Here is a 19,165-nt window from a genome sequence, read left to right on the forward strand (position 1 = left end):
TCCTTCATTTTCCCCCCAGGCAGATCTTTAAAGAAATTGATGGTTTCATGGTTAAAAAAATACATATATAGGTATTTTTTAAATTAATTTTAAAGGTGAATCAAACGTTTTATATGATGCAATTGATTAAACCTTATATTATAGCTTTTTGTTTCCATTCATTAATTATTGCAATATTGCATAAGTCTATATATATATAAACAAGATCTACCAGACTCCTTTCAGAGTTTGTTTATCCCTATTTCACATGTACACTCATTTCAAACTAGACATAGCAATAATACTTTTGTCTTACCCTACACACAAACTACAAGACATCAATTTAATATTTCTTTTAGAGGTCCTAAGCTCTGGAGTGAGTTAAGCCCATCGTTGCGATCAATGTCCTCTTATTCGGTTTTCAAAAAGCATCTGAAGAGATTTCTATTGCTAGCCTGATGCTTTTATGTAGTCCTTTCTAGGTAGTGCTTGCTTTTTTGTTTTCTATTGTATTTTTATCTAGACTTGCTAGATAAAATCTTTTATGTTATTGAACTATTGTTTTGTATTGTTGTTTTGTTGTTGTTGTTTTTTGCTTATGCTCTTGCTTTGTTTCGTTTGTTGTTTGTTTTGTTTTTGTTTGAGTGTTTAGTCTGCATGTCTCATGAGTTAATATGAACAGGAGTGGAACTCTGTACAAGCCTAGGCTTCGTTCCCTCCTTGCATAGTTTTGTACTTGTACTAAACATGTGCTAAACAAATAAACTAAACTAAACTAAACTAAACAATGGGATAAATTATGGACCTTAATATATATATATATATATACAGTACAGACCAAAAGTTTGGAAACATTACTATTTTTAATGTTTTTGAAATAAGTTTCTTCTGCTCATCAAGCCTGCATTTATTTGATCAAAAATACAGAAAAAACAGTAATATTGTGAAATATTATTACAACTTAAAAAAATTGTTTTCTATTTGAATATACTTAAAAATATATATATATATATATATATATATATATATATATATATATATATATATATATATATATATATATATATATATTCCTGTGATGCAAAGCTGAATTTTCAGCATCATTGCTCCAGCCTTCAGTGTCACATGTAACATCAGTCGATCACATGATCATTTAGAAATCATTCTAATATTCTGATTTATTATGAGTGTTGGAAACAGTTCTGCTGTCTAATATATTTGATGAATATATATATATATATATATATATATATATATTCTAATAATATATATTCTAATAATATATATTCTAATATATTTTCTTTACTATCACTTTTTATCAATTTAACACATCCTTGCTGAATAAAAAAAAAGAAAGAAAAAAATAACTGACCCCAAATTACTGACCAGTAGTGTTTATTGTTATTACAAAATATTTATATTTTAAAAACATAGCTTCTTTTTTTTTTTTTTTTTTTTTTTTTTTTTACTTTTTATTCATCAAAGTATCCTAAAAAAGTATCACATGTTCTGTAAAAATATTAAGCAGCAGAACAGTTTCCAACTTTGATAATGAATCATCAAATTAGAATGATTTCTACAGGATCATGTGATAATGATCCTAAAAATTCAGCTTTGCATCACAGAAATAAATGATAATTTAAAGTATAATAAATTTAAAAACAATTATTTTAAATTGTAATAATATATCACAATATTACTGTTTTTTTCTGTATTTTTGATCAAATAAATGCAGGCATGAGGAACAGAAGAAACTTCTTTCAAAACCATTAAAAATAGTAATGTTTCCAAACTTTTGGTCTGTTCTGTATATATATATATATATATATATATATATATATATATATATATATATATTTTTTTTTTTTTTTTTTAAAGAAAAATCTATTCAGTAACAGAAATGATTTTTTTTTTTTTTTTTTTACATTTCAAGTACATTTTCTGTCATACTTGCAGGAATGTAGATGTAGCCTAATATGTACATGAATAATGATGACACGACTCCTTCCTGTTACTTTTATTCAGTTATTATATACATGTATAGTAATAACTGTAATAATATTTTAAATATTATAGTTCATGCTAAAATGTAGTGTTAGGCACTGGGTACAGTAAATGTACAAATTATATATTTTCAGTGTTTCAGGTAGTTTTTAATATATATATATCTTTAAATTTGCAGTTAGATTAATGTGCAGGTCACTTTGCTAAATAATAAAATATATTTTATAGTTTATTGTTATGCATGTTTGTACCTGTAATATCCCGGGGACAGAATTGGCGCCCATTCTGTGGAATATTTGATTATAAATAATAAATGAAGCGAGAGATAAACACAGCACTTGTGCCTTTTGTGTGATGTAGCGGTCTCCTGCTTCAGTGTGGCATCAGATCAGAATATTTGCCTTCACGGTACAGATTGTTTCAATGGTATATTTGTCATTTTATCAGATTTTGAAATCAAATAAAAATAAGCACAAAAACAAAGACTGATATAGCAACGTTGACAGAAAATGCTAGTTCTCTTAAAATGTATTAATTAATCTACCGTTTGTTTATGTTGTTCTTATGAACACAACCCATTACCTACAAGGTTCAAATTTGCAATACTGCTGAAATGATCTACTTTTTTTGAATGACAACATTTAATAACCAGTGATATTAATAATTTCAGCTTTAAAGCATTCGGCTTTTAAACCTTAATTATTTTTTGTTTGTTTGTAGACCACACCACATCACAGGTAACCAAAAGTATATGTTTATATATGTATACATGTACATCCAGTTACACTGCAAGCCCAAATTCATTCGTTCTGTTGGGTTGAGTGGATCAGGACAGTTTCCTTTCCATCTGCCACACTCGATGTGAACAAAAACTCAGAAGACGACATCAGAGCGCCAGCTATCTGAACCCAGAACAGCAGATACACTCAACCATACATCTTTTATTGTCCTTCAACTATTGCGATGAATGACAAGGAATAAACTATACAATACAACAAAATGACACCGAATCAACCTATATATAAAAACAGAACATTTTAAATGCAAGGATGTAGACTCCTCTCAATGGGTGAACAGTAAGATAACGGTAAGACTACGCAGATATAGTCATAATCACATATGACCGAAATAAATACATGTTTGGAGAGAATGTGAACGTCCCTCAGGGGAGGAAGCGGAGCTGACATGAGGCAGGTGAACTGAAGAGGTGTTAACCTTGACTTATTCGCTCTCCTCTATGACCCGAACCGCGGCTCGCTAGTCACAAAGCACCACAGAAACACAGTAAACCGTCTCCCTCGAGCCAAAGACTCCTGGCGTTTGAGAAAGAGGAGGAAAGAGATGGTGAGGGAAGTTCAGATATGGTAATACAGAGAGCTTATTTCCTGTGTAGAGTTGCCTCCCCATCACTCTGGGGAAGACGGCTCGTCCTCGTCCTCATCGTCCTCTTCCTCGTTGAAGGAGCTGCGGGACTCTGAGGTGTGTGACGGGGCCGTGCTGCTGAGACTGGGAACAGAGAACGAGGATGTGAGATATTTGGGATATTCGGGAGATTTGGGGATGTTATGCTGACGGACGCACCTGGTGTGGCCGAGAGGTGTCCTGTTGGAGTTTGTGGCCATGTCTGTAGGGACAGAATCAAATGCTTGGTTTAGAAACCCGTATTAAAGGAGACCTGTTATGCCTCTTTTAACAGTGCCAGGTGTCCCCAGAATGTGTCTGTGAAGTTTCAGCTCAATATCCCCCACAAATCATAACATTTATAACATGAAAATGCCTATTTTGAGTAAAAGCAGAAACATGCCGTTTTAGTGCAGGTCTCTTTAAATGCAAATGAGCTGCTGCTCCCCGCCCCCTTTTCCAGAAAAGAGCAGCTGATACTCTGCTAAAAACATCTGTTTGCTTTTGATGATCATGTCTATTACACTGGAATCATGCATTTTTAATGCATATCAGCTGAAACTTCTGAAATAGTTTTTTTTTTGATACAAAGCGAAGGCACAGAAAGCAGCTGTCACACGGCATCAGAGTACAAAACTAAATTGCAATCATAACAACATGTAATAACGACATGTAAAGGTGAATTTTGCATTATAGGTGCCCTTTGAAGATAGAAACTCCATAGACATGCAATGTTGCTTCATTTGCACAGGAAACAAGTCTGTTTAAAGTGGAGACTGACGTAGAAGCTGCAAAAGCAGATTTACAAAAAAATAAAAAACAGGGCCGAATGCATGTTTATTATTTAATCAAACTATTTTCTATATATATTATCAGAAAATTCAGTTTTTTTAATGGATCAGTTCAGTAAGCCTTTAGAAAAACTGTAAACAACAAAATATGGATGTGTTTTTTGTTGATTATCATATTTTAAACCTTATATAATATGATAGAGTGAGACTATGAAGCTTATACTCAATGAGGAAAATAATATGCAATTCTGTGCAGATGCTTATATGTATATGATAATTTTCTGCCATCTTGTACTGTAGTCAATGTTTTTATAAGAGTATTTGACTTGGGTTGTTACCAACATCTGGTGATGACAATAGTTGACAAGCTACGTAATATCACGTTCATTATCACAGGCGATAAAAGGCTTTATACTTGCTAAATAATATGAATTATCCATCAGATGTCAGATGCATGTAGTAGATTGTGTTTAACAGGTTTTTCAGCACGTCGATGATTTACAAGTATTGAAAATGAATTGTAAAATGTATTGAACTACCGAAATGTATTTAATACTCTGTACTAAAGCCTTTGTTGTAATGAGTGCTTCAGCAAGCCTGCCTTCAGGAGAAACTACAGTGGCATGCATTGCTCAGGTGTGACTCTGGCTCATTCTTCCACACGGTCTTAAATCTTGACCTTTCCGTGGGCCTCTTCCATATCATCTGACCTTTAGCTCTTATTTTCTATTGGATTGAAGTGAGTTGATTGGCTGGCCATTCTAGCAGCTTGATTTCTTTCTCTGAAACCAGCTGAGAGTTTCTTTGGCTGTGTTTGGGATCATTGTCCAGTCTTGTTTCATCTTCATCATCCTGGTCCTGTAGATGTTGGGATTGAACCAGCTAATATTCATTTCCATTCATTTTTTCAGCCGCTGTCTTGGCTTTTTATGTCTTTTACACCCGTGTTCAATACTTTTTCCACTTTATTACTCAGAACTTAATTTTTTTTTGTTTTTTCTTTGTATGTATGGATTACTAGGGTTGTTGCCAACATCTGGTTAAAATTTCAAGTCAACAGCACTTTTAGAAATATATTTACTGAGGAAAATGGTGACGTGTTCAATACTTATTTTCCCTGCTGAAAGACATTAACAATTCCCTGCAGTGGAGATGATCAGGTATTTGCAGCAACAGTGAAGTCAAAGCAAGAAGAGCACTTTTAAGATGCATGAGAATCATTTATTTGAACTAGAAGCTATTACACACAAGAGCTGCTGATGAGGAGGAGGCTTTCAGTGTCAGAAAGCTGGTCATAAAATGAGCTACTCACTGGTGACGTGTGCGTCCAGAGACTTGGGCAGCAGAGATCTGGCCACGCTGAGGTTCTCCGGAGAGCACGTGCCGTTCTCCAGCCCCAGAGACATGCCCATCCGCTTCAGGATCTCCACGTCATCATGGATCTCAAACGTGTTGTCAAAGTTAAAGAGGTATTCACACCTGTTTGGAGGAACCAGTCCAAGATACTATCATTACAGTCGGTGTAATGGTGTAAAAGTGTCAAATGTTGGTAAAGATCCAATAATAATAGACTACCAATCAAAATTTTGGGATCTTGTTTTCTTTTCTTTTTTTAATAAATGGATTCTGACATTCAACAAGGATGCATTAGATTGATCAAAAGTGACAGTGAAGATATGTGTTATAAAATATTTATTTTTTAAATAAATGGTGCTCCTTAAAATTTTCTATTCATTATTTAAATTCAGCAAATAATTTATTATCATGGTTTCCACAAACATATAAAGCACCACAACGGTTTTCAACATTGATAATAATCAGAAAACGGCATATCGAAATGATTTCTGAAGAATCACGCGATACTTAAAACTAGAAAATTCAGCTTTGATCACAGGAATAAATGACATTTTACAATATATTAGAACAGAAAATGGTATTATACACTGTAATAATATCTAACAATATTATAATTATTTTTTTATCAAATAAATCCAGACTTTTTTAAAACAAGACCAAAATCTTTTATTCTCTTCTGAAATTTGCATTTTAATTTAAATTATTCATTGCATTAATGGCAAAGAATAATTTTATTTTTTAGAAGAAAATTTCCAAATGGCAACTCTTCATATATACACACATTTATGCCAAAGACACTTGTTTATTTATCCATTTTCCTAGGTTTATGGAGATATTTCAACAGAAGAGAGAAAAGTGGAGAAAGATCTCGTACTTATCGCTGGAGATGGAGCAGTCGATGACGGTGCGGACGTCAGTGTTGAGGATGATGAAGGGAAGCTGAATGACAGATCCCGGAGGAGGAGGAGTGGACTGGGACGAGGCTTCGCTGGCCTGGTTCCTCTGCACCAGATTCTTAAAGGCGACCTGCTGCTCAGGGATCAAAGACATGCACAAATCAGCAGATCAGCCCTCAGAGCTCCACTCATTAACCTTAAATCAGTCAGCAGGCTGATGAATAAAAGCTTTGTGTGGTCAGATGCTAATTCGGTTCAGTCTCGGGATGTGTGGGGGTTGCTCAATGACTCGGACAGAGCCAATGCATTTAATTTAGCGATGCTCCAGAAGCCCTCCCTGCTCCTGATCAATATCCCGGCAGGACCATGACTACTTCTGATCGTTTCAGAAAAACATTTATCAGTATTAGAGCGTTGCTGCTTTTCCACAGCCGGCCACTGTTAATGTGGACATAAATGTTCCCACTGCTACGGTTTAGAGATCTTATTTTATTTTATTTTAACCTGGAACTGATTGTTGTGTGTCTGTGCTCCTCCATAATTTTTAATGTAATATCACACTTCAGTACGACGACATTTTACACACTATTGTTCCTCTTTAGCATTTTGCCACCAAAGGCCTTATGAGTCAGTTCTTTATGAATCAGTCAAAAAAGACTGATATCAATCGTTTCAACTGCTTTTTGACGTAGTCACTAAACAGAAAGCCATTACTGTCAACTAGAAATGAAACTGTGCTATACAGTATGTACTTATATTGGTGGATGCTTCCTCAAAATACTCAAATGAATGTATAAACGAAAGGTAAAACCGAATCAGAATCATGTAATTCTCTTTCCACAAATGATCTTCATGTGTAGTGCTGTCTGACAAACACAAACCTGTAATATTAGCTCCTCCAGCTGCGCTCTTTTCTGTCGGATTCTTTCCAAACGCTTCTGTTTTTCCAGCTGAAAGAGGACAAGACACACAAATGAATAGCATTGGATGGTTTGAGGTGTACAAGCTTCTCCCCTGCTCTTCCTCTCCATCATCATCCTCCTCTGTTTGCGTCTGCAAGGCCCTCACAGATGTGACACACAACACAACACAAGCCAGACTCACTTCTATTAATGCATTTACTTCTGTCTCTAGAACATGACACCACACATAATACATGGCTCACAAAAACAAAAATCACTGCTCTAGTATTTTTCAGTAAATCTTACTTGATTTTCGTCAGGGAATATGTTCACATGCATTACAAAACACTGAAAACTCTCGAATTAAATACCTTTTAGAGGTTTACATGCAATCAATAAGGTGACGAAGGGCATTAGCATTTACAGTTTTCAAAGAAAACCGTTCAGACTTTTCCTCGATAAAATCACACATTGTTACGCTGAGCTTAAACTGCACGATTCATCTGATCAGCGATGGTTTCACACTCCACGACTGAAAACGATGGTGTATATGATGCTTTTTTTTTGTGCTCTCAATCCATTCCAGCTAATGGCAGTAAGATTACCAGAAGTTGTTTCTCTCTCTCTCTAACTCTCCAGTTATAGTTAGCCAGACAGATTTTACTTTGGTGATGCAATTTTTTGATAAACTAATAAATGAATTAAATATGTGTATGAAAACAAACTAAACTTGAGGTTTGCCAGACCTAAAAACACATGTGCAAGCTTAATACCTTTTAGATTTCTTGAACACAGCACTCTCCTGATGCTTCTGTCAACTTCTCTCAATTATTATGCACAGTTGTGGTCATACATTTACATACACCTGGTAAAATCTGTCAAGCGTTAACATAAAAGCATTCAAATTGCATTTTGGATACAAACTTTTGAGATCCATCTTTTCAAACTAAGAACAAATGAGGACATTCATCTAGTAACTCATTCGTGCAAAGACAGTAAATGTTTTGTCTTGTGGACTATACATAAACATCGGTTTTGTGACAGCGCTTATTCAAGGCAAAAACATTTTCATAATGCCTCATATTTTTCTTAAACTGTTAACATTTTGCAGATTCTGCAAGGTGTACAGGATGTAAACGTTTGAGCTCAAGTGTATATGTGAATATTCCAGTAGTTTTTTCTGAATAAACACACAAGCAGAAAATGATGCAAATGTGAATATCTTTGTGATCAGTGGGAAGGTCCTCAGTGTCGGTGAGATGGTGTGTCACCTCTAAGTTGTGGCACTCTTGTGCTGAGTTTGTGGGCAGGCCGATCCAGCGGATCTCCTTCTTCTCTTTGGAGATGATGTTCATGGCCATCAACACGTTGAGTGCGTCGTACACACGCCGGCGGATGTTCTTCTGATCGTACACCTGCTGCAAGTACAGACACAACATCTATTAATGTCAGGAAGCACACAGAGTCGAGCGATCATCTACCCCAAACCCCTGCGTCTGTGCTACAGTCGCTTTTAATTACACCTTTTAGCAGCGAGAGATTAAACTCCCGTCCAGGAACTGTCAGAACTAATAGCAGTCTATTCACTCCAGGAAGAAGCAGTCCTTATGCATTGATCTAAGGCCAGTGTCCAAACCCAAAGTCTCGTTATGAAGACATATTATCTGAGATCAAAATTAACATGAGAACTTTAACATCTTTTACCGGCCCACATCTGATTTATTCTGCTGTGTAAACAGAGGCAGAGTAAGTGATGGTCATTTAGGAGAGGCATAGTGGTGACTATATGCATAATTCATATCTGAAAGCTGAAACCAGTCCAATGAAAGTCTTAGAAAATCCAAATTGTAGAAAATCAGTTGTAGTAACTATACTTTAAATAAATTGTCGGCATCAGGGAGTCTTTGCTAATATACAGGACATTGAAATGATTGACTTTTGAATGCATACTCGCTTTTTACTTTCACTTTCAATTTCTCGATATAATTTGATTCGATACACATTTATATTTATACACATTTATATATAGGCAATCGGGTACATTATATGTTGATTTTTCCAATTTAAGAAAATCTCTTAAATAACCCTAACCATGTCAGTTGTTACATTATTATATTAAACTGATCGCAATTAATCAATTTGACTGCACTAATATATATTTATATATAGCATTAAAGAACAGATGATTAGTTCACATCACAGCACATTAAAGAGTGCCAAATGTTTGTTTGAACTTCATAATAAAATTGACATAATTTGAAAGCTGATATGTTGTTTCATTTATTGGATGACAGGCTACAAATACGGTTCCATTAAGTTTTGTTCATGCATCAACTGAAAACGGCAAAAGCTGGGTTTCCACCGCAGGAACTTTACCCAGGAACTAGGGACTTTGGCCTGGTACTCTGTGTGTTTCCAGTGCAGGAACCAGGAACTAAATAAAGTTCCAGGTAAAAAAAATGCCCCTCAGAAAGTCCCTGCTGGCGAGGTGGTACTTTTCAAAGTTCCGGAACTTTCGGGGGCGGGACTTTGGCGCTAAACATTCTGATTGGTTGAGTATTTTGTTTCATTGTAATGGCTGCATATATACATATCACATATCCCTGAACTAAGTACATTTCTGCAGCTGTTATTATGTTTAAATGAAAACGAAAGGAGGCAGTGGTATTTGATATCCTATTTTGTTTTATTGTAAATATACAGAGAGGAAAATTGCAGTAGTCAAGACGAGCTGACTGATGTTATCAAGTACGCTGCTGTTTGCAGATTTACAGGATTTGCATTGTCGTGGACATCACACTCCCGAGTCGAATGCGCGAAGTCTTAACTACAGAGGATGCACGTCCAAAATCAGTGTACTTTGTATTTAGAAACGCGTGCAGACCTACGTCACCAGACCATTTGCCTAATCTTCCCGGTACTTTACACCGCAGTGGAAACACAGAAAGCAGCAGGTCTGGGGGGAAATAGTTCCTGGGGAAAAAAGTTCCTGGTACAAATCTTCCGGGTAATTTTGGTGGAAATGCGGCAATAGATTGATTCTTGGGATCTAAGAATCGATATCACTCCATCAAAATGAGAACCAATTGATACAAAGAAATCCATATTTTCAACCTAGCCCTATTAGGTTTAGTACTATCTCAAAGTATGAGGAAGAGTAAAACTGAAATCCCCATCAGGCTTGTGTTATTGTGTGGCACTCACAGAGTCGGTGGGCATCAGGCTGCTGGCGTGAGTGAACTCCGTCACCAGCTCATCTGCCACCTCGTTGTAGGACGTAGTGCCTTTCTTTTGTACCTTCTCACACACCTTCATGGAGAAGTGCCTCAGGCCTTTACCGTTCTTATCTGCCCTCTTCATTCTCTTACTGCACAGACAAAGAAAGACAAAGAGTGAGAGTTTGCACGCTTGATTTCTTAACAATACAAGTAAAGGATAGCTTTTTCTTAATAAAAAAAAAAAAAAAAAAAAAAAAAAGCAATACAATTTTACAAAAAGAAAAAGAAGAGGGCAAATATTAGTACCAATTAGATTTGTTGCATTATGTGCATTGTTTTAATAACATTTCTAACATTTTAAAAACACATACACACACACAAACACACACACACACACTATCTGGGGTTGTGAGGGGAGTCTGCTTATTTGTGCTCCCAGCATGCATGTGTGTTTTGTGTTAGACTGGGTCTGTGGACCGGGGTCGTGTCACTGTAGCTTCACTGCAGGATTCGTCAAGTTCAGACGAGAGAGGTGGGAAAACAAGCACACACATGATGAGTGTGTGAGAGAAAGTGAGTGACGTCAACCCATGAATACAACTACACAACTACACTCACGCAGTCAGTCAGTTCATTCATCTGAGAGATGGGTGGTGCACACGACTCTAAAAATACAATAACCCAGACAAATCTAAAACTAGATCGCTAATGCAGAGATCACACTGCATGATTTAAGACAGATTTTTCACTCGCCAAAAGGTTTTGATAAATCACAGACAAATGCCCGAAATCGGAGGAAATCTGTGCTTGTTCATGCGAGTGCCAATCACTTAGAAACAAGCACAAACATTTGCTTGAACAGCAACATCAGCATATAACGGTTACTGCTAAATTATTATAACTCTCTTTGCAGAACACACAATCTCTGCATCTCCCTCCTGCATACTTTTGTTTCTCCTTGTAGCTGGAAATCAGCTCACAGACAATTTGCGGGCTATAATTTTTAATAATTCAGTCTTTTGCTTGAACTCCGGTCTGAGGCACGCGGGTTCTTATGTTATTTCCTTATCACTTCTCGAGTGTGTTTTGTTGGGAGACGTAGTTTGTGGACCAGACAGAGGTTCAGCCATTCTTCATATTGTAAAGTCATGCAGTGTGAAACCCCGTGGCAGATTCATCATGCAATGTGAACACCGCAGCAACTGAATGCTACCCCAGATAGTCACGCAGTGTGAAAACAACGGCGATCTGAAGAGTTTGGAAACTGTGCAGTGTGAACTCGGCATACAGGTGCTCTGGGTGGTTTGTAAGATGATTGCTATGATGCTGTGGACGTTAGGGTGTTGTTAGTTGAGTGCGCCACAGATTCATGTGTGTAAAGTATATTAAAATAGAAAACTTATTTTAAAATGCAATAATATGTCACAACATCACAGTCTTTTTTTTTTGGTAACACTTTAGAATAGGTAACACTTGTTAACTATTAACTACAACATTTCACTCAAATTCTTAATTTGGCTGCTGCTTATTAATAGTTAGCAAGGTAGTTGTTAGGTTTAGGTATTGGGTAAGATTAGGGATGTAGAATAACGTCAAGTAGAATAAGGCATTAATATGTTCTTAATTGGCATTAATACATGGCTTATAATCTAGTAATATGCATGCTAATATGCAACTAATAGGTGTTACCTTTTTTTGTATTAAATAGATACAGCCTTGATGAGCTTTAAAAAAAATGTATTAAAAAACTAGGGATGTAACGATTAACTGTGAGCCAGTTGAGATGCTAAACAAATCACGATTCATTTAGTGGTAGGAGTTCATATGAATGTATGTCTAAGGAAAGCTTACTGTCTTTAGAAAAGTTTAGATGTATTTATTATTTTCATCTTGCCTCTGTATAAAGCATATTAAAGTTCATAAAGGCAGTGCTGCATTGTTTACAGTGGTAACACAGGAGAGGCTTTAAGCTCCACCTGCTGGCAGAGAGTGAATCTGCGTCTCGTTCAGCTGTTTGCTGTTTGTTTCATGCACTTATTTTTTATTTATAGTTTCACAAAACTTACGTCAGACCATTCTGTTTTTTTGCTTTAAATTTCAAAATTATACAATCTAATTTAGATAAAAAACTGCTCATGTTGCATGTATGCAGCATCTTTGTTTGGATCATGATTAAAATGCAGTGGTTGTCTCTAATTTTAATTGGAAAGAGCACAGACGATTGATATTTATACGATTTGGGGTTTGTTTTAAAATTTTAATTTGGTTTTGTTATTTACGTTTACATTATATTTACTTTTTTTTTTATTTAGCAGGCGCTTTTATCCAAAGCGACTTACAGATGAGGACAAAAGAAAGCAACCAAAACCAACAAAAGAGCAATGATAAACAAGTGCTACATTATTATATGCAGCATTTTGTCCAAGCAATAATAAAAAGGACACATTTCATTTATAAGTTGTCTTAAATTTTGTTTACTAAAAATCATGAATCGAATCGAATCGAATCATGAGTGAAGTGAATCGTTACATCCTGATAAAAAAAAAAAAAACTGTGCATTTTACATTCGAAAAACAGACTAATCAGACTACTGGAGATGTTTCAGAGTTTATGTGAGGGGTTAAGAGATAGAATTTTAATTGAAACAGGTACAAATAGATTTTATTAGTCACTCATAACCTCTGGAGAGAAACACTGCAGAAGCTGAACAAGGATGAGACGTCCTAATGTGTTGAAAGGCGCTGTGTGCATACGCAAGAGTTTTCATTAAAGTTAAAGTATACTCCGGGCTTCACAGACACCAGCGGGTTACATAATCCATCCGTGACTGCAAGTGAGGCAACATCAACCTCCCCGTGTCGCACTTACTGGAATTACTCCGTTGTTACACACACACGGTGATGCATCGTCTGATGTCATACGCATGCGATAAAACAAAGACATGGCTCAGGGTTCGCTGATGTGCCAAGCCAAGCACACAAACACGACTGGTCCTGATGAGAGTTCATTCATTCTCTTTCTCTCTCACATGCAAGCTTTATAAATAGCACAACTGCACTGTGGGGTGAATTATGTAACCGGCGCTCAATGAAGGAGAGAGGTGCGGGGAAACAGGAGGAACACGGGGAGAGAGGGGAGGGAGCAACGGTGGATGATTGGGGTTTCAGTCGCCAGGACAAATTAGTTCCAGATCAACAAAATTCACCCCTAATTGACTGAAAGTACTGTAGTGGCGTAAGAGGGACGCTCACGCAGCTCTGTGACGGAGAAGAGCACATGCATTCACACACACGTGAGCCGCTCACAGGTCCTCGTGTGTATCATACATACATACATGCACACACACACACACACACAGATTTCTGCTTAGCAACAGTGCTGAGATGTGACCCCCCCCTGTGAAGAGTGTTTCAGCATCATCAGAAATGCAGTCTCAGGACAGAAAAGAGAGAGGGAGAGAGGCAGAGGATGGAGGAGAGAGGGGGAGGGAGATTCATCTGACCTTTCGCAGGAGAAGACACATCTGCCAGAATGCAGCAAAAACGAGTCACAGAAGGGTAACGATGTGTGTCTGTGCTTGATTACAAAAGTAAAGCTATTTATAATTTGAGTGGGCTTCAACAGGAAATGACTATATTAAATCAGAATACAAAATTGCATGTATTTAGTCATTAAGGATGAAGTGTGTTTTGCACAGCATTAAGCACCACTGTAAAATGAATGACTGTTTTCAAACAGGTTTCCTGAACACTCCTCCTCGTCTGCTATTGGTCATGAACAGATAGCCCCGCCCCTAACCTCACGCCATTGGTCGAGGTAATATTTTCAAAACGTTCTGACCAAATCACAGAGCTCGTACTGCTTTGGAAACTAAATCAAAATTATTTTGTTGTAGAAGATTTCTAGTTTTTAGTAACCAAGTCAAAAATATTAGCAAAATAAAAGAAACTGTGAAAATAATACAGTGTTCAATCCATAAAAAAAAGCATTAAAAAATATTATAGAAAATGTAATTTAGTTATTAACACTTACAAACCAACATAACAAGCGAGTGTGAATATAAACTTATAAAAAATAAACTGCTTTATACATACGCAAGCTGGCCTATTGTTGTTGGTATTTTTTTTTCATACTATGGAAGTCAATGGCTACCGTCAACTGTTTGGTTGCCAACATTCTTCAAATATCATCTTTTGTGTTCGACAGCTGAAATAAAGCCATACAACAACTCGAGGGTGAGTAAATGATGACAGGATTTTCCCATTAACAGGTATCAATCATAAACTTGATTAAAGCCCCATTCACACCTAGAATGACAGCTATAAAAAATAACTATATCAGACTCTACAGTAGGAGCACTACAGTAACACATCGTGTGATGGAGAGGAACTAACACAGCACTGCACATCAACACTTGCAGATAGCACAGCGTTCTCCGTGAAATATAACACTGACGACTGACGTCAGAGAACCACTGCTGCTCCAATTCAGCGTCAGCTCTAGAGGCCGAGTCGAGCGCAGATGCAAAAACATGACATTAATCATATCAAATTAAGACATAAGAAGTGTGTGTGTGTCTGTATGTTAGCAGAGAAACTCATTAGGGACACAGGAGCACTGAAACACAACTGGGTTTGCAGCTGTGATGCTCCATCGTCCTGCAGAACATCTGAGCCTCATAAATCCTACTGAGACTACAGCGCTCTCCTTCTCTCGCACTCTCACACACACTCTCACACACACACACACACACATCCATTCATTTGGAGACGTGTGGCCCAACTCAACTCATTTACCTGGACGAGGAATCACTCGAACACAGTCCATCCCTGTAAAACACACATTTTAATATTTCACACACTCTGCTATTTTTTTTTTTTTTTTTTTTTTATACAAAATCATTTTACATTTTTAAAACCATTATAATTTTTCTTTTTTTTTTAAATGCAGCAAATGCAGCTTAAAATAGATTTCGGTTTGATGCCCACCTGTCTGAGTAATAAGAATCAATGTAGTCATGTGTCCTCTTTTTGTTTCTACGAAGAAAAGTCCACCATTAGTCAACAAGTACAGGTTTGAGTTTGCCAAAAATATCAGAATTTTTATTCTTCATTAAATATATATGGCAAAATAAAAAAATTTTTACAAGGCCATGCAAATCTATAATTTATTACACTTTGAAGAAATTGATGTTAAATTGTAATGATTAATTAATTAGTCATGTGTTTTGATTTTTATGAAAAAGTACTTCAGTCGTTAAAATGGAACACAGAAAAAAAGAATACAGAAGAGTTATTGTGAAAAGAATGTTTTTTTTCCATCACTTCTCATGAGGACAGAAGAGGGGGCGCTTTCAAAGGATGACACTAAACTCAGTGTGTTCCCTCACCCCGGGGTCCACTCGTCGCCCTGGGGAGGGTGCGCTGGAGTAACCACGGCCAGCGGTGTTGTGTGAGGTGTGAACGGGCTGCCGATGAGGATACCTCCAGGATGAGACACTCTCTGCGGTGTGCTCAAAATCTGCAAAGAGAAAACAGTGCAAGGTTATGCAAATCTCAACTGAAGATTGACTAGTTAAGATCAGTACAGAGCATCACTGGGCTTTATTGGGTTTGGCCCCCTGCTGGCAGATGCCCTAACTGCACCATTATGGAAGAAATAAACCGGTTTCTCCCCCATAATTCAAAGATGGCAGCATCCAGGATGTGTCATTGAGATGAATGTGCTGGGCTTCAGGCGACCTCTATTCCACCTTCTCTGGTCTGGAGCACATGTAGATGAGCTGTGCTGCTGTACCTGGGCCTGCCTCTCTGCTAACATGAGTCCCCGAGGAGGATGTCCTCATCCATCAGTGCTGCCTCACAGATGCATTGGGAACAGTGCTGCAGCGTGCAGTGCATAGCAGGCACTTTGTGTGCTTGAATGAAATGCATCCCATCATCTGCGGTTTTTGTCAAAATGTGCAGTTTACAGCACACTGCTCTGAATACTGGATCCCACAATGCAGTGAACAGTGAATAGAAAGCGCTACAGACGCAATTTGTAACATTTATTAATTCACCTTAGGAAAGTAAAAAAAAATATTTAATAAAAAAAATTCCAACATTTATATATAAATTGTTTTAATATATAGAACTGTTTCCTTTCTAATATAATCCAGTAATCTGAAATCAATTATTCACATATTTTAGCTTAGGTTATCGTAGCTTTAAGTGCTTTTGTCATTTTTATTATTATTTTAAATATTTATATATAGCTTTATGTACAAGCTGACAAAACATTTCCACTGTGATTTCCATCATTTCATATATCAGCTTTATTTAAATTAATGAAATTAATTGTTTTTGTTATTATCATTATTTAAATAAAAAAAACAATTTAAATGAAAAATTTCATCTTATCGTGTGAATTGCATTTAAATGGTTTCATTTATAATATGCTAACTGACTAAAGCATGCAACATAACACTGAAATATCAGTTATTTTAGTATTGTGTACTATTTTCTATTTAGTATTATATATATATATATATATATATATATATATATATATATGTAAAATAGTATAGTTTTAGTCTCATATTTTTTAATATAGTAGTAGTTTTGTTATAATATATTTATATATTACATTATTGTAGTATTTTTTTAAATAGCTATAACTTTTATATATTAGGTTTTAATTTTAATTTTATATAATTTAAATAATTTAAATAATTTTAATAACTTTTTTTCCATTTATTTTAATCATACACTAGTTGATTCAATTGATTGAATTTAATTATTCAATGAAATATTTTAACATGTTATTTTAGTTTTACTCATTTTAGTACTTAAACATATTTTAGTTCGCTGTCAAGGCAACACGTCTAATTTTCGTCACTGGATCCTGCAGCATGCCTCTCTTTAAATGTGCATCACTGCATATAGCAGGCAGATTACAGTAAGCTTCGGTAGCATCTCTCTCAGCCCGTTACTGCACTCTCTCGTATGTTAATGTATATGAAGGTGACACTGAGAGAACAGGACGTGATCGTAAGTGAGATCTGCTCAGAGCGTATTCAAACACCGAGCGAGTGAGGGTCCTAACGAGGGTCTCTCACGCCATCCACTCGTTCATAAACTCATTAGCTCCTTTCACTGGCCCTCCAACCAACACATTCTTCAGGAAGTTGACCTAAAAATTGCTTACTTGTGGTTTTGTGTTTAGCTAGAATAGGATGAAATAGTTTAGCACTGAAAACAAACACCCATTTCACCTTTAAAAGTATGCATTTACAAAGAAGATACTTCCTGACAGTCGTTCTAGGTCTCCTCTTACAGCACCATCTCGCTCCTTCGTGTAATTGCATCTTTTCTACATTCCTTTCTTTTGTTCAGCTCGGTGCAGCCATACTGACCCATAAACACCCCCCTCTCCTTATCTGTGTGTACTCGTGCAGGAAAGCCAGTCTATCAGATCCTGTCAGGATTCACTGCCCACTGCTGGACACAGCATGAACTGCGGCACTACTGTCCCCTCAACAAACAGAACATCTTCTCTTATTTCCCCTCAATATCATCCTGTCCTAGCTTCCATAGTTTTGCATGATGACTGAAAACTCGTGTAAGGGACACGTCTTGTGTTTATTGACATCTCATGATGACTTTCTTGTTTTCCTCAACTCTAAATTGCTTTTCACACAAGGAGGTAGAATTTGTGAACAAGACAGGCAAAGTTAAAATGTTTTTGTTATTTACTAGTAACACTTAAGATCTCATCAGTTGACTTTAATTTGTGTTAATTACATAATTTGAAAATTTAAATCTTATTGTTTATCTTAATGCTTATGGCTACAAAAAAAAAAGAATGCAATGGAAGATATGAAATATTATTTCCAAGCATACTGTCCCCGATTCTCCAAGTATTTCGACTTCATTCTCAAAGTATTTCGACATCATTCTCAAAGTATTCCGACTTCATTCTCAAAGTATTCCGACTTCATTCTCAAAGTATTCCGACTTCATTCTCAAAGTATTCCGACTTTATTCTCAAAGTATTCCGACTTTATTCTCAAAGTTATTCTCCAAGTATTCCGACTTTATTCTCAAAGTTATTCTCCAAGTATTCCGACTTTATTCTCAAAGTTATTCTCCAAGTATTTCGACTTCATTCTCAAAGTATTCCGACTCTATTCTCAAAGTTATTCTCAAAGTATTCCGACTCTATTCTCAAAGTTATTCTCAAAGTATTCCGACTTTATTCTCAAAGTATTCCGACTTTATTCTCAAAGTATTCCGACTTTATTCTCAAAGTATTCCGACTTTATTCTCAAAGTATTCCGACTTTATTCTCAAAGTATTCCGACTTTATTCTCAAAGTATTCCGACTTTATTCTCAAAGTATTCCGACTTTATTCTCCAAGTATTTCGACTTCATTCTCAAAGTATTCCGACTTTATTCTCAAAGTTATTCTCAAAGTATTCCGACTCTATTCTCAAAGTTATTCTCAAAGTATTTCGACTTTATTCTCAAAGTGTTTCGACTTTATTCTCAAAGTATTCCGACTTTATTCTCAAAGTATTCCGACTTTATTCTCAAAGTTATTCTCCAAGTATTCCGACTTTATTCTCAAAGTTATT

The 19,165-nt window shown here is 36.1% G+C and overlaps 1 protein-coding gene across 5 annotated transcripts in view; it reads right to left on the reverse strand.

The window, feature by feature from the left end:
* Positions 1-2,721: 2,721 nt before the first annotated feature.
* The window catches only part of LOC127972423 (transcription factor Dp-2-like), a 50,598-nt gene continuing 34,154 nt past the window's right edge, over positions 2,722-19,165 (reverse strand). For all 5 annotated transcript variants that reach the window (XM_052575897.1, XM_052575896.1, XM_052575900.1 and 2 more), the window contains 10 exons: positions 15,937-16,067; positions 15,536-15,583; positions 15,344-15,376; positions 10,534-10,696; positions 8,601-8,747; positions 7,309-7,377; positions 6,406-6,560; positions 5,488-5,654; positions 3,565-3,607; positions 2,722-3,489 (listed from right to left, as the gene is read on the reverse strand). In XM_052575897.1, the coding sequence (XP_052431857.1) occupies positions 3,390-3,489; positions 3,565-3,607; positions 5,488-5,654; positions 6,406-6,560; positions 7,309-7,377; positions 8,601-8,747; positions 10,534-10,696; positions 15,344-15,376; positions 15,536-15,583; positions 15,937-16,067 (1,056 nt within the window). In that variant the 3' untranslated portion in view covers positions 2,722-3,389. The remainder of the gene's footprint in view (positions 3,490-3,564; positions 3,608-5,487; positions 5,655-6,405; positions 6,561-7,308; positions 7,378-8,600; positions 8,748-10,533; positions 10,697-15,343; positions 15,377-15,535; positions 15,584-15,936; positions 16,068-19,165) is intronic.

Source organism: Carassius gibelio, chromosome B15 (assembly GCF_023724105.1).
Source record: "Carassius gibelio isolate Cgi1373 ecotype wild population from Czech Republic chromosome B15, carGib1.2-hapl.c, whole genome shotgun sequence".
NCBI lineage: Eukaryota > Metazoa > Chordata > Actinopteri > Cypriniformes > Cyprinidae > Carassius > Carassius gibelio.